General features: G+C 44.7%; 1 protein-coding gene across 2 annotated transcripts in view; it reads right to left on the minus strand.

Annotated features, from left to right (window-relative positions):
* The window catches only part of Ect2l (epithelial cell transforming 2 like), a 67014-nt gene extending 54947 nt beyond the window's left edge, over window positions 1-12067 (minus strand). For both annotated transcript variants that reach the window (XM_038340292.1, XM_038340291.1), the window contains exons 1-2: window positions 11942-12067; window positions 10717-10829 (exon numbers count right to left, since the gene is read on the minus strand). In XM_038340292.1, the coding sequence (XP_038196220.1) occupies window positions 10717-10829; window positions 11942-12043 (215 nt within the window). In that variant the 5' untranslated portion in view covers window positions 12044-12067. The remainder of the gene's footprint in view (window positions 1-10716; window positions 10830-11941) is intronic.
* Between the last annotated feature and the right edge of the window lie 3837 nt (window positions 12068-15904).

Genomic DNA, 15904 nt, shown 5'->3' on the forward strand with positions numbered 1-15904 from the left:
CTTTAGGGATTTCATCTTTTTTTTTGTTGCTTGTTTATTTATATTTTTGTTTTCTGGTTTTGATTTAGGGGAGAATGACTCTTTTTGATGTGTGAAATCAGCCACACTTGTTCCTTTACACATGACCTTTACACACTTGTTCCTTTACACATAACTTCACACTTCATTATTGGAGATTCTACAGTCCACAGAACTCAACATACTCATAGGTGCAATCTTCCTTAACTGAAATACTTAGGGCCAGAAGTGTTTTGAATCTGGGATTTTTTTCCCCTTCAGATTTTGGAATGTTTGAGCACAAATAATGAAATATCTTAGGGATGTAACTCAAATCTAAGCATAAAATGTGTTTATATACCAAGTGTATGAATAGTCTGAAGGTAACTCTATACTGTAAATAATTTTGTGTATAATGTAGTATGAAATTTTTCAGGTGTTGTATCAGCACTCAGGATACTTCAGGCTTTGAATAGGTTCAAGCCCAACAAATACCAACAATGAAAAAGGGGAGCGGACACAGAGCCCCACTCCTAACTAAACGCTCTTTTCTTTTCCTTTCTTTCCTTTCCTTTTCTTTCTTTCTTCCTTTCTTTCTTTCTTTCTTTCTTTCTTTCTTTCTTTCTTTCTTTCTTTCTTTCTATTTTTTTCCCCCAGACAGAGTTGATCTACATAGTGAGTTCCAGGCCAGCCTAGACCACATACTGAGACCTCATTTCAAAAAAAAGAAAACAGCTAACCAAACAACTTGAAACTGGGTCACTTCGAAATATTTAAATTCATAATAAAATTACGTGAGTTCATAATGCTACTAAGAACTCAATTTCCAGATATGGAAGAAGTTAGAAAACCAGATTATTGTTGTCTGCCTTTTCAGGACAAACAGCACTTCCAGAGAAACAAACTCAGCAAAGACAAGAGGCCTTTCTTTTGAAGAATTTCAATTAGTAAGCTAAAAAGGACTGAACTTTAACAAGTCAACATTTTGCAACTCTTAATAACATAATGCATCTAAGGGAAGAAAGGCAGATGGCAGCCAGAGAGACATCTGACACGCCCTTCTGAAGGGGAACCCTCAGAACACTTGTCATATCTTCTTATCAAAAATTCAAACTGCAGTTCAATTAGGTAGGCCTAAACACCTAATTTTCAGAAACTGCAAGAGACAGAAGGATACAATCAACAAGAAGAAAATTGTGGGAAACTCTACAAGTTAAAAGGGAACATTGAGGGCAGGGCACCTATACATTTTGAGAAATCTAGGAGACCTACTTAATTTGTTTTTATTTTTTTTCTTTATTTTTATGTGAAAAGGTGTGTTGCCTGCATGTGTGTTTTGTGCACGATAAGCCTTCAGTGCCTGCAGAAGCCAGAAGAGGCTGTCAAATCTGTAGTCACACAAACTTGTGAGCTACTGTGTGGGTGCTGGAATTCAAGGTTGGGTTCCCTGGAAAAGCTATTTCTTAACCACTGAGCCATTTCTCCAGCCTCGGGAGTCCTGTTTAAATCCACCGCAAGGTATTGGGTTCATTGTAGTCCACATCAGAACAAATAAAGAGTGAGACCTTGGCAACACAAAACAAAAACCCCCTTTAAAAATGTATTTATTTATTTTAAGAATGTTTTTAGGATAGTGCTCCACTCTGTAGCCCTGGCTACCCTGATATTGGCTATGTTGCCCAGGCTGGCCCTAAACACGTGGCCATCTGACTGCTCCAGTCTTCTGAGTGCTGAGTCTTTAGGTGTGTGTCAGCATGCCCAGCCCAACAGATTACTTTTTAAGGGGTCAGCTCTGTCATCCCGCCATGCAGGTCCTGGAGACTGAGCTCAGATAAGCACTGTGGGATCTTCTTCTCTTTTTGCTTTTTGAGGGGCCCACCACCCAGCTCCCAGATAAAGCACACACGGAAGTTTATTCTTAGTTATGAACACCTGGACTTAGCTTGGCTTGTTTCTTGTTAGCTTTTCTTAAATTAACCTGTCTACCTTTTGCCTCTGAACCGTTACCTTTCTATTACTTCTGTTTATCTTTCTTTTCTTCATACTCGGTGACTGGCTGGTTGGCTGAGTGGAAACAGTAGAACCAATCAGCAAGGAGAACTGGCTAAATAAAGAGCAGTCAGGCTGGGGGAGCTAGAATGTGAACAACAGGAATTCCCATGCTTTGTTCATCGTTGAACCCCAACACAACCAGAAAGGGGTTTGGCCCACAGTGGGTGCCAAGTGAAGACTCTCAACTTTGCTATCCATCACTTTCCCTTCTTTATGCAAAATGACCTCAATTTATTTTTAAGGTTTATTTGTGTGTGTGTGTGTATGGTGCCCGAGAAGGCTAGAAGCATAAGATCCCCTGGAACTGGAGGAGTTACAGGTGGTAATGACTTCAGTTTCTATTTTGTGGTCCACGGGTATCCATAGAAACTGATTCCATCTCTAGATCTAGCAGCACAGGATCAAGGCCAAGTTACGTTTTGTGGCTCAGTCTCTGACAGCAGTCACCCAGATGCTGTCCTGAGCTAGGGGTATGACAGAGCCATGTCACATGCCTTTAGCTTCAGCACTCAGGAGGTGGAGTCAAGAGAATCAGGAGTTAGAGTCACCCCGGTACTAGCCTGAGATACACAGCCTTCGCAGGGGTTCAGGGGGCTGTATGGGAGGGTGCTGGCCTGAACCTATAAGCTAGTCCAGTTACAATGAAACCCCAAACAATGCACTTTCTTCCACTGTAGACACACTGAGGATGCATAAGAAGCCAAGACCGCTGACGGCAGAGCAGGGAACGAGAGACACAAGGCATTGGCTTTATTGCTGAAACTTGACTTCAGCTGCAACCAGATCTATCCCTGGGATTTCCAGCCATGTAGGAAGAAAACCTCCTTCATTATTTCCATCAAGTTTAGGGCCAACTGCATAATGAAGCATCTTCTAAAACCACTAAGTAGCCTCAGCAGTGTAGGATGCTAAACACACCTACAAGATGTAGCCAGTGTCCTGCCTCCAGGAAGTAAGGGAATCAAGAAGCGCATGGAGCCTTTGGGCCTAGAGAGCCTACCGTGTGTTGTCCTTGGCTACTCACCAGATCACCTGGGGAACTTGCTGACAACAGTTTCCTCAATCCGATTCCAGGCTACTTGAGCCAAAGTCTCTATCAAGACTCATGATCTGTGTTTTACAAACTCCAGGCCAGTCTGATGGCATGCGCTTGTTCAGCGTTTGTGAACTTGACTTCCCACTGGTAAGGAAGCAGCAGGCAGCGGGGCAGATTCTGTGGCCTCAGCTGATTCAAGTACACAGCACAGCGTATACACGTGGTTGTAGGAGAGTGTCATACACACCTGTGATTAACCACCTAGACCACATGTGTGGCTGTGATGGGCTCTCTCATATCTGTGTGATTGCCAAGTGCTTCCCCCCCAGAGCTGAGACGACCAGAGACATGGCTACTAAATAGAAAAGACTTTCAAATCAGGGCAGCTTCAGAGTCAAGGAGCCTATGATGTCATCACAGGCCCAGGATTTCTGCGTTTTGGTTTCGCCATCCTCATGCTCTGGTTCTCTGAGATGGTTTCCCCAAGGACTCTGAGACACACCAGAGATCTCAGGGTGGGAGAGGGCACACACCTGTCCTTAAGTGCCAGCTAAAGTTTAAGGCTGACGAGAACACCTCAAGGAGTTCTCTGCAGACTTTGCTAACATCTCTTGGCAGAATCACTCACTCTCTCCAAACACACTCAAAGCCTCTCCTCAACCAAACACACTCAAGGATGTAAATCCCGTGGTGAATTCAGTCCAGTCCCCAGGTGCCCTGGATTCTCGGGCCCTTTGGTGTGAGGTAACCAAATAATCCTCAGGCATCTAATGCCTGGGGGGTGGGGAACAGGGAAAAGAGACGTGGAATGGCCTGGGTGTACAGGTAATGGAGTGTGTAAACCCTAGGCGGGAACTGGGAAGAGTGAAGAACATTTCTTCCTGCTCCTTACTTACACATCTCAACCCCCTCCCCTGTACACTGGAGATACTTTGGGGCCAGTCTTAGGATATAGTGGTTTAGACAAACAAGGAACTGTATTTGATGACATCCCATATGGTAGGTAATTCTACCGGAGGGGATACAGAGAACTGAGAATTTAGGTGCAAGTACTTGCTTTACGTCTCCACTACTCCACTCCTCCCCCAAGGCTATACTTCCCCCCCCCCCCCCCCCGCGCGCCTCCCCCCCTCCGCCCAGACAGGGTTTCTCTGTAGTTTTGGAACCTGTCCTGGAACTCCTTCTGTAGACCAGGCTGGCCTCGAACTCACAGAGATCTACCTCCTGAGTGCTAGGATTAAAGATGTGCGCCACCACCGCCCACCGGGCTCTCCTTTCCTTTTAACCTAAGCATTTTTGTTGGGGAGGGGACAGGAGAGATGCTCAGTGGTTAAGAGCTCTGGCTGCTTTTCCAAAGAACTGGGTTCCAGTCCCAGCTGTTATGGTTTTGGTCCCTGGTCCTTTTAAGAGACAAGCCACGCCCACTCCCTCCCCCATCCGCTGAGGCAGGCTGATCTTCAGCTTCCAGCCTGAGCTCACTCTCTTTTCCATCTTCCTCTTGGAGAGGCAGCTTCCCTTCTGCTTCTCTCCCCACTTCTCCGCTCCCCCCGACCACCCTCTCTCTCCCCTTCTCACTTCCCCCTTCATAACCCCCTGAATAAATATTCAACCTCACTCTGCATGTCATGTCTATCCATGTCTCTGTCTCCTGCCCGCCCGCCATGTGTCTCCCTGCCTGGGACCAACCACTGCTAGGGGACCGGCAGCAGTCTCTGCCTGGGACTGGCTGCTCCCAGGGCCCACTGTCTGCTGCCACATGGCCTGCTACCACCATTTGGGACCTAGAGCATTTCTGCTGCCTACTGCCGCCAGGGATCTTGCAGCATTTTTTTTTTTTTTTAAATTATAAAACCAGCCCCGACATGGTGGCTCACAACTGTTTGTAACTCCAGTCCCAGGAGGTTCAACACCCTTTTCTGGCCTCAGAAGGCACTACACACCCGTGGTGCACAAACATACAGGCAGGTGAAAGCACCCATACACGTAAAATAAAATAAAAATAAAGTGTTTTATTAGCACCATCCCTACAAAAACATTACAGCAATGAACGAGAATAATTCTCATTCGGTGTGTGACTGTCTCAAACAAAACTGTGAAGAAAGCTGGAGAATGCTCAGAACATGGGTCTTAGGGGAAGAGAGAGACAAAATGGCCCAAGCTTCCAGACTCTCTGCGTGTCCAGATACAAAAGTTTGAAGTACAGAGGTATACAGCTCGCCTCTGAGCACAGCCCACACCTTTTTGACTAAACTTCTCTAACCTTCTCAGGCTCCTGGGCGGCCTCCTGCCTCCTCTGTCCTTCCGAGTTCCATTGTAAAATCAGTCTTAGCAAACAACATTGCCAAACCCCAACCTCTTGAAACCTGATCACTCTGGAAATGTGATCAGGTTCCTGGTCAGTCACTGCCCCTCAGAGGACGTCTGATCCCTTGGCCTGTCTCCAGCAGGAGCTTGCTAGGTTGGCTTAGACTGAATCCCCTCACCCCGCAGTTCCCTCCCAGTGATTTTCCAGCCACTTGCTCTGCTCTGCCCCTTGGCTAGAATTTTCACTTTGCCTGTGTTGTGTTGCAGATCCAGCTGCACCCTTCTCTGGGGGCAAATCCCACAGCAGGGATTTCCTCGGCCCATTGTCAAGGTCCTAAAAGGCTGGTTCCATCCTGGTTTAGGGTTAGAGCGTCTCTGAAGGTATTTTTTCCTTAACAACATCCTCATTGCCACTTGGAACTATTCTCCATTAGAAAGAATTTCTGGACGCGGAGTGACACAGCTGTGTGGGCTCCAAATTAAGATCGAAGTGCGTTGTCTCTGAAAAACTGCACACCTGGTTTCCTCTTCAGACCACACAGAAGTGAGACTTCCCTCCCCGGGAACCCTTACAGCGGCATCGTGGAAAGAAAGAGCGGATGAGTGTACTGGAGTTCTTTTCTTAAGTGTACCTGGGTGCAGATGTTTTCCTGCCCGCCCGCAAGTCCATTCTGCTCTGATGGAGACAGATGGCCAGAGCTGATCTCTCTAGCGTTGCTCAAGACCTTCGTTTTTTCTCCTGGCCCTCCCTCCCTCCCTCCCCCACCTCTTGCCCTCCCTCCCCCACCTCTTGAAAACGCAGTTGCTTGAGCGCTGCCCCACCCACCCAGGAAGGCAACAAGTTTAAACTTCTCCAGGTCCGGAATGAAAGGCCTTTGTAGGAAGGCAGTGCTGGCAGCTGGGCAGAAGCAATTTAAAAACCGGTCCCACCAGTGCAGCAGGGAGAGCGAGTCACAGTCCTCCGAGGCTTCTCCAAGTGCGACAGGCAAGAGCAGCCTAGTTGCCTTCAGAGTCAAGTGGAAGAAGGCAGACACCAGTGGGAGCCATGAGGCCTGTTATGTCCCGGGGAAGACTCAGGATGGAAGGACAAAAACAATTCCAGAAGAGGAAAATCTAGGAGGAGCAATGGCCAGAAGGATGGCTTGAGACGCTTAATCAGCGAAAAATATCCTAGTTATAAAATTCCACTTAAGATCATCCTAAAAATTAACAGTGGAATGTTAAGTCTTAGATGTTTAAATATATCTCATAGAGGTTAGGGATAACGTTTCAAAGAAACATAGGGTAACATATTCCTACTGATAGTGAAATACCATGTTTATAAATGTGGCTACCCGAATTAAAACATATTTGGAAAAAACAAAATAAACATTTAAAACAATGGCCTCCAGAGAAAGAAAGGGAGTGGAGTGGGTGTGTGAAGAGGTGGGGAGGATCTGGGAGGAGTTGGAGAAGGGGAGAAGTGTGATCAGAATATATTGTCTGAAAGAGATTTTTAAAAAACAGATTGTAAAACAAACACTGGTCCTCTCCTGAGAGAAGCATTCGTCTGTAAAGACAGCAGAGTTTACACAGAGTTCAAGCCCAAGTGATGTATGATTCTCTTATTTACTAAGTTTGCAGTTATGGAAGGAGAAAGACTACAGGGATAAGGAGAATTCGAAAGGAACACTGAATAAATAACCAGAGTTTGATGGTACTGTTTGTTATAATTATGCTGGTCTGCTCTGGCACTTGAGTACACCGTCCCTTTAAGAGACAAGCCCCGCCCACTCCCAATCTCCGCCCCCCCAAACTGAGCTCCACTCTCCCTTCTCTCTGTACAGCTCCTTTTTTCTGAAGAGGCAGCTCTCTGCCTCCCTCCTCCCCCCTTCTCTTCCCCCCTCTCTCCGTCCCTCTTTCTCTTTCTCTGTCTCTCCTTTCTCTTCCTCCCCATGCCACCCTACTCTTATACCCTCCCCGTACCCACTAAATAAACTCCGTACCCAAGCTCTCTCAGCATGGCGTATCTGTCTGTCCCTTCCCCGCCGCGATCCTCACTCCATAAATCAACACTGTTACCGTTAGAGCCATTCATTTCACTCCTAAACATACATGCTTCAATAGCTTTTTTCCCCCAAAGTGAGGATTGGATTCAGGCCCTTGCACACGCTAGGCAAGTACTCCACCACTAAGCCCTCTTCTACCTACGCTAAAAAGATCAAAGGGCCAGAAAACAAAAACAAAAAGAAGAAAATAACAGTACCTCTAAGTTTAGCCAGGCGGAGGTGGCGCACACATTTAGTGCGAGCACGCAGGAGGCAGAGGCAGGTGGATCTCTGTGAGTCTGAGGCCAGTCTGGTCTACAGAGAGTTCCAGACAGCCAGGGCTACACGGAGAAACTATGTCTCAAATAACCAATAAGTAAATAAATGCAAGCACCCCTTTAGAAAAATTGGATACAGAAGTTCACAGGAACATGATCTTCAACAGCCTGAAGGAGAAGCAAACCAAAGGTCTATCAGCTGACGACAGGATACAATGTGACAAGCCCACACAGTGGAATATTAGTCGGCAGAAAGAAAAGTGCTCAAGTGTGCTATAAAATGCATAAAAGCTTGACATTTTAATACATGAAAGAATCATGTATTGCTTGGGTCCAGAGGGGGTAAATTTAGAGACACAGGAATTAGACTCGTGTATGGGCACCTTTGAACCCACTGAAGATGGAGAGTGATTGCTATTGACCAGGAGGGCTCTGGGAAGAACGACAACCTGTTACACTTAGATTGTAGATGACCGCACAAATCTGAGCAGGTTCTAAAACTAATCACTGGAGTCCTGCGGTTGCCAAATGCTATGGTACACGAATTGTATCTCGATAAAGATGTATTATTTTATTTATTTATTTATTTTGATAAAGATGTTTTAAAGGAAGCTGATTCCGTTAACTTGTTCAAAACTGAGCTGAGCTTCTACAGCTAACTAATATGGAACATAGCTCTAATTGAATTAGTGACCCACAGTAAACCTTTGGGAACAGTTGAGGGTAGGTAAAGTCTTCTAAGTATGAAAGCCTGAGACGGGGGGGTGGGGGCATGAAGAGAAACAGACTGTTTCAATAACAAAACCATCTCTGCAGTTTAAAGATGACCTCAGAAGGTCAGATCCAGAAACCAGCAACTCACATACAACTTCCGGTGAGATCAGTAGTCCAGAGCATGCTAACAGCTGTGTGAGCTATGACTCACTCGTCGCTCCCTCCGTGGGAACACAGCTGCTGTCAAGCAAAGCAAAGACATTCTACAGAACACGTTGGTCGCACATGCTTATCCCACAGAAAGAAGAACCCAGGTAGCAAGGGTGCAATTTCCAGTGACCTGCTGACTGTCAGGCCTCAAACATACCACAAGATCTCTAATGACCTCCAGTGGTTACAGGAGAAACTGCTGGTTTATGGTCCCTGAGACGGGAAGGAACTGTGCAAAGTGATGATGGATATGAGGTTTGGTAGGTTATTATTTTTTTTTTCTGGAAAGCTGCAAGGTAGGGTAAAAGGAATGACAGCAAATAACAGTGGGGAATGCCTTCCTGACCTTCAGACACTGACTGCAGAGCCTGTGCTAGGGCTGGGAGCTATCTCAGTGGTCAAGAGCACACACAGCTCTTCCAGAGGAGCTGGGTTCCGTTCCCACGTTGCACAGCATCTTACAGGTGCCTATCATCCCATCTCCAAAGGATCTGACAGACTCTTCAGGCTTCTGTTGGTACCCTCTTCCCAAGACACACGCTTTAAGTATAAGTAAATAAATAAAGATTATTTAAATAAAAGAGTCTTCGCAATTCATTCAACACAGCCAGGGAGCTGTCTCCTTCCAGTGACCTCCCCCCCCCCAACTCGCACACACCAGGAAGCCTCAGTGAACGTTCTATTCTGTGAGCACAGATACAGGAACAAGAGCAGTGGAGAAGAGAAAAAAAAAAATAACTGATCTCAAAGTGATGGGCAGAGACAGCTAGAAGGAAGGGTAGAAGGCAGTTTTTGGAGAAGAAGCCGGTTTGACCACTCCTACCTCTTGATGATTTCTGATAGTTGTATAAAAAATTGAAGGTTAGTTTCTCCTTGAGCTCAGAGTGAAATCAACTAACCCCAACTGATGACATACCCAGTTTCACGAAGCAAATGGTAGGAAATAAGTCACTTCCTCAAGTCTCCTCTGTAGGCTTGACAGAGTTGGTAAAGAGTTTCACTTCGTGGACAAAGAACAACATCTCAGAAACGCTATCAAACTATGATGGTTGGCTGAATTTACCAGCAGTTATCCCAGAAGGACTCAAGATCACCTCTTTGGGGATGAATCCTGCGAAACCATCCTTACAGCACCTGCTACTGGCCCAGCTAGGTTCTTCAGTCAGGTCCAGGCACACTGAGGGGCTTTCTAGAATATACTGGTTAGCCACACATCTTGAGTATTTCTAACGTTTAGCTGGCTGTTTAGTAAGCCCCTGGTTGGTCTGATTACCTCTTGAGTCTGATGTTTGCTCTGCTACCTGGGAAATATCTGAGAGTTGCAGAACCATTGTGACCTTCTCAATAAGAGAAAGCTAATGAAGGGCTGGGGAGATGGATCAGAGATTGAGCACTGGCTGTTCTTCCAGAGGTCCTAGATGCAATTCTCAGCAACCTCATGGCGGCTCTAAACCGTCTATAATGAGATCTGATTTCTTCTTCTTGTGTGCAGGCATGCATGTAGACAGAACACTGCATACAAAATAAATTAATAAATCTAAGAGAGAGAGAAAGCTAATGACCTCTGGAATACTAATTCCTGATCAGAACATTAGCCTCCCTGGCTGTGATTTCAACTAACAAATGTCACCCTATCTGTGCCAAAGGGGAAGGGAGAAATGAGAACAGGAATCCACAAACAATCAATCAGCTGCATATCTTGTCCATAACCCTAACAGCCACTAGTATTGTCCCTTTTTACATTTTTAGATCCATCCATTGTTTAATAATCATTATGAACTGTCTACCCATCTGGCATCTATTGTCTATCCGATAGCTCCAAGAAGAATTTAATACACCAGGAGAAAGACCAAGCCACTGACAAGTGTTTGCAAAAATGAAACAGCCTCCCAGTGGTATGAAGGTGTTAAGCCCCCTGGGCTCTGTTTCAGACTCAAAGAGGAAGCAGGCACTAGAAGGATCTGTTCATAAACCCTAAAATAACAATGGCCTCATTTTTTTTAATAGAGAAAAGAGGAAAAACTTCTTAAGGGTTATATAAACATGTTACCATATTTTAGCTTAAGAACCAATAATTCCATCATTATGCTATTTTTACCTTAGCTGTGACTTAGAGCATTGTGAAAGAATTGTGAATAAGAACTCCTGCCGTTGTTTGTGGGTCCAGAGGCCAAACCAGTGACTTATGAGAGTAACTCTTTCTTGAAAGAGCTAGAAGAGAGGAAAGCGAGATTTCACTGTCGGCTTCCAGAAGTTCTCAGTTGCTAAGTAGTCAGTCAGCTAATAACCTCACAGCTAATAGTTGCATGCTCCTGGTAATTCTCGGATAACTTTCACATGCGCTGGAGGGGCTCTGCTTTGGCCTTCAGGTGTTTTTATTCAGCATCCAGGCAAGCTAGGGCTTGTCGGTGGGCCAATGGGGAAAACCAGGGGGTGTATAATTACACAGGGGCCCGAAAGAGGCTCCGGAGAACAAAGGGCAATGCTGAGCCACTGCTCCTGTGTTTACCTAGGTTAATGTGGCCCAGGGCAAGAATCCAAGTATTCCACCATGTCTACAGGCCCCACTCCCTGAATGGTGGAAGCAGTACCATTCAGTATAGATTTGGTTTCTTTGCTCTTAGATCTGGAGCTTTATAATGCCCGTGAAGCTGAAAATGAGTAATAACTGCACAATTCCATTGTGAGCTGTGTCTCCAGTGAGGACAGACACCATGAACCAACATCTCTGAAGGCCCCGTTTCAGCCCGACTTTCTTACACAAGGACATAGGCAAACCCATCGTCTTTACTGTAGATCAAGTTTTATCCGCCAGCTACCTCCTTGCCTCCCACTATGGAAGCAGCTGAACCCACGTGAGTGAGCTCTGACTCCATGAAAATCTGGCAAGACTGCCCTACAGTTCAAAGAATGCTTCTTGCATTACTTTTCAAAAGAATAGGCGCTCTCGGGCTCCGTGGAATCATGCAGCGTGCATACGATAGAAAAACAGATGAAAGACACGTAGAAAGTTACATAAAAGTGCTCTTGCCACCTCTTGGAAGCTCTTCCCTTACTTCCCGCCCCCCCTCCCCCCACAGTAGCCCAGGGTGTCCTGGAGGGGCAGAATGAGAGTGGGAGTGGATGCGGTGCCTTCCTGGGTGACAGACAGAGTCCTGGGTGAGGAGCCTCTCACTCTGAGACAGAGTCAAGTTTATTTTATTAAAAAAAGACTCAAAAGCTAAACTATTTTTCTTTAAAAACATGATAGCATAAGTCTCAACGTAGTCAGTAAAATTGACTTTACCAATTGAACTCACGTCTCTGTAGTGAATGGAACTCACCTGTCTGTTTAAGGACCGGTTGTTAAAAGGAGTCCAGGTGCTGAACCTCGTGTGGAAACTCTCCATTTCCAGACTTCTCTGGGGAAAGTTCCTGAGTGACATCTCAGCAAGTTACTTTCTTCTGCTTCTAGGAACTATTGGTTCAATTTAACAGATGTATGGATAAGAATGCTTAGAAACAACCACAATATTAATTGTTTTCTCTGTGGGAATCACAGAATTACTATATCCACTAATATACAGGTAAACCATACATAAAATTATAATTCAGGTATGTCTATGCGCATATGTATAGTAGACCATGAAAATACCCACCAAGTGTCCACAAACTCCAAAGTGTTACATTTAGTTTGTATTTATATATGTGTATCCAAATCTGAATCTACACAAGGGATTTTACTTCGCTGGGAAAGTGCAGAGCTAAAACGGGGCTTCGGAAGTGCTGTTGCCCAGTCAGAGCTGGTGTAAAATTGTTACCCATTGCTGCATTCCCAATCACTACAAATTTTAGTTTAAAACATCAAACTTTTTCCTTTAATCTCAAGATTCCTGAAGGTTAAGAATCGAGGTATAAGGCTAGGGCGATGGCTTTGTGGGTGAAAGACTTTTTGCACAAGCCTGATGACCAGGGCTCCAGGTCCTGAAGCGATGTAACTAGTCAGGTGTGGCACCCACATCTGTAAGCCTGACACACCTACATTTATTTGAAAAACAGAAACAGGAAAATGTGCCCAAAACTTAAGTGTCACCCAGCCTAATGTATGCAGTACAGTGGCAGAAACAAGAGAGAGACCCCGCCTCAGCAAGGGGGAAGATGTTGAACTCTGACGGCCAGCCACACCGTGGCCCACCATTGCGAATGCAGTCAGTAGTAATGAATTTACCGTAGTAACATTCATTTTGCACCCCTGCGTATAAAATGCAAGTTCCCTCTGTGTATTAAGTGTCTTTGGACTACTGTTCTACCTTTTTCCCAGGAGCATAACATGGAAGAAGGGTTTCCATCTTTCGGTGCTGTGAGCCTGCTGTTGACACACCGCTTGGACTGCATTGATCTTATAAGATGCGTGGTATCTTGTTCTTAGAACTAATGTCTGCATCAACTGAAGATTTAAGGAATAAGTCACACTAAATTTACATGAGTGCTTTCAGAGAAGGGAGAAAAGGGTGGTGATTCCAAAATAAAACTTTGATACTGGTTTACTACCAGAAATGGAGATGCAGAAATCACCCACCCATCAAATTCAGTTGTTGCTGCTTCTCCTCCTCCCCTTCCCAGGGTCCTATAGCATAGGCTGGCCTCTAACATGCTTTAGCTGAGGATGACCTTTGAACTTTTGATCCCCCTGCCTCTCGAAGTGCCTTAATATTGAGATTACAAGGCTGTTCCACTATTTGGGATTTATGTGACACTAGGGTTGCGCTCAGAGTTGCTGCAGGCATGCCAGGTGAGTATTCTACTGGCTGAGCTACATCCCCAGCTCTAGATTTAGTCTTCAAATGTAAATGTGACATTATGTCAGATTACTACGCGATGACATGTACGACAATATGTCAAATATAATCTGACATCATAAAATCAATGTGCTGATCATCATAAGCTAAACAAAGAAGAAAAGCTATATAATAATCTCAGTAGACACAAAGCGTGTATTTTATAAGTTTCTACCACTTATTCATTGATACACACACAATCCTTAGTAAAGCAGCCATGGGGGGGTTCTGAATCCATGAGTTTCTGAGTACAGATAAGAAATGTATGTCAAGCATGGAACTCTACAGTGAAGAGGACCCTTTCCTCAGGTTACAATTAACATCTTTATTTGACATTGTTTTGAGTGCTCTTTGCAGTGTGATAAACCAATAACCAAAAAATGTGTAACAATGTTAATGATAGAAATGAAATTGTCATTTTTGACATCTATACTAAAGAATCAACAGCAACTCGACATGTTTAAAAGCTGCTTCTTAAAGTTCAACAGGCAAAATAAATTTCCATATGCTCACAAACATTTACAAAACTTTTAATGATTTATTTTCATTTTCTGTGCATTGATGTTTTGTTTGCATGTACGCCTGTGTGAGGGAGGCAGATCCCATGGAGCTGGAGTTCCGGGCAGTTGTGGGCTGCCACATGGTGCTGGGAACTGAACCCTTGTCCTCCAGAGAAGCAGACACTTAACCACTGGGTCACTTCTCCAGTCCCTCACAAAGACTTTTTAAGCAACAATGTATTATTTATAACAAAAAAAACCCTTTAAAATTCAAGTCAAATATGAGGGCTAAGCATTCCACATAGAATACTAACTAAAAAGTGTATCAAGAGAAATATTATTATAAATAAGAACATGTACGTTAAAGATGTCTATTCTCCCAAATGACTCTATTACCCAGTGTAATCTCAACCAAAATCCAAAAAGCGTTGAACAACTGATTAGAAAATGTATCTAGAGCTGCTGGTGGTGGTGCAAGCCTTTAATAGCAGCACTGGGAAGGGAGAGGCAGGTGGGTTTCTGAGTCGAAGTCAGCCTGGTCTAAAGCGTGAGCTCTAGGACAGCTAAAGCTACAGAAAAACTCTGTCTTAAACAACCAAAAGAAAAAAAAAAAGAAAAATGTATCTAGAACAGCAAAAGCCAGCTTGGCAGAGAAGGAGGAGTCAGGATTTCTTTATCCTAAAGTTGAGGTAACAAGCCCATGGAGATTTTGGCTCAAGAATCGCCAAAACAATAGAAGCCCAGAAACCGAGCCACGTGTATATGAGTCCTTGACTTCTAACAAAGGTGGCATTTAGACTGCGGGGAAAGGACAGCTCCAGCCGTAACACACAGAGTAGGAGAACAACCGCCCAGGTCACTGGGCTGATCGACTGAATCAGGACAATACATTACTGTTGTTTCGAGCCACTGTTTTCTTTAAGGTGGTTTGCTATTCAGAATTAACGAAAACCAATATATGTGGAAGTTTATTTACGCCATACATAACTTCACACAGAGCACTGACACCGGGCCCAGGGTGATGAGGGGACGAAGAGGGGGTGATGGAGAGACCAAGAGGGGATGCATCACTAAGACAGGCTCAGAAGGTGATCTGGGTTAGTGAGCTACGGAAAGCCGAGTGACACTTGCCTGTGTTACTGGGACGAACCCAAAGTACCACAGAGAACATAGACACATGGCTGGAGGGGTTCCCAGCAGAATCGAGAAACTGATTGTTGACTAACTTCTTCAGTTACAAATGGCAAAGTCCAGTGAGACAGCCAGGGCTAACACGAAGATCTTAGTCTGGGGGTAGACTATCCAGCACGGTTTCCAGCAGGCCGTAGAGTCTCAACAACAATCACCCTTTGGACAAAGATCAAGCAACTAGTGTGGCCGTGAGACTCTGGTAAGATTCAGGGCGATACTGGGTAGATCCTCCCATTCAACAAGTGAAAGGATTTCTTTTTCCCATTTTTTTGGTATTTCTGTGTATGTGTGTATATCTATGCGAGTGTTTACCGTGTGTGTGCAAGTACCCATGGAGACCAAAGAGGGCTATAAATAGAAGAACCACACAGAGGAAGCCAGAACACATACAACGCTGTGGAAAATAAATGATTATTGTTTCATGCCGCCTGACATTTTAGGATGGTTTGTTACCCAGCACAGACTTCAGCGTGCCAGCTGCAGGTGGGCATTGGGAACTCAGACACAGCTGGTGCCAATGTACTTTAGACAGCTGTTCGGCATTACTTACTGAAGTTGAGCATATACATATAATTGCCCTAACAGAAAAAGTACACATATGAATTAAAACATCAAAAGCACCAGATTGCTTCTTGTGGGGATCGTTCAAGCAAGTGTCTATTAACAGCTGGATGGATGAATGTATCATATATCCATGTAACAGAAGGCTGTGTATCGTGGGATGAAGGAACTGTTACACACGGCCACAGGAGGCTCTCATACACACACCCTAGTGACA

Source organism: Arvicola amphibius, chromosome 8, assembly GCF_903992535.2.
Source record: "Arvicola amphibius chromosome 8, mArvAmp1.2, whole genome shotgun sequence".
Taxonomy (NCBI): domain Eukaryota; kingdom Metazoa; phylum Chordata; class Mammalia; order Rodentia; family Cricetidae; genus Arvicola; species Arvicola amphibius.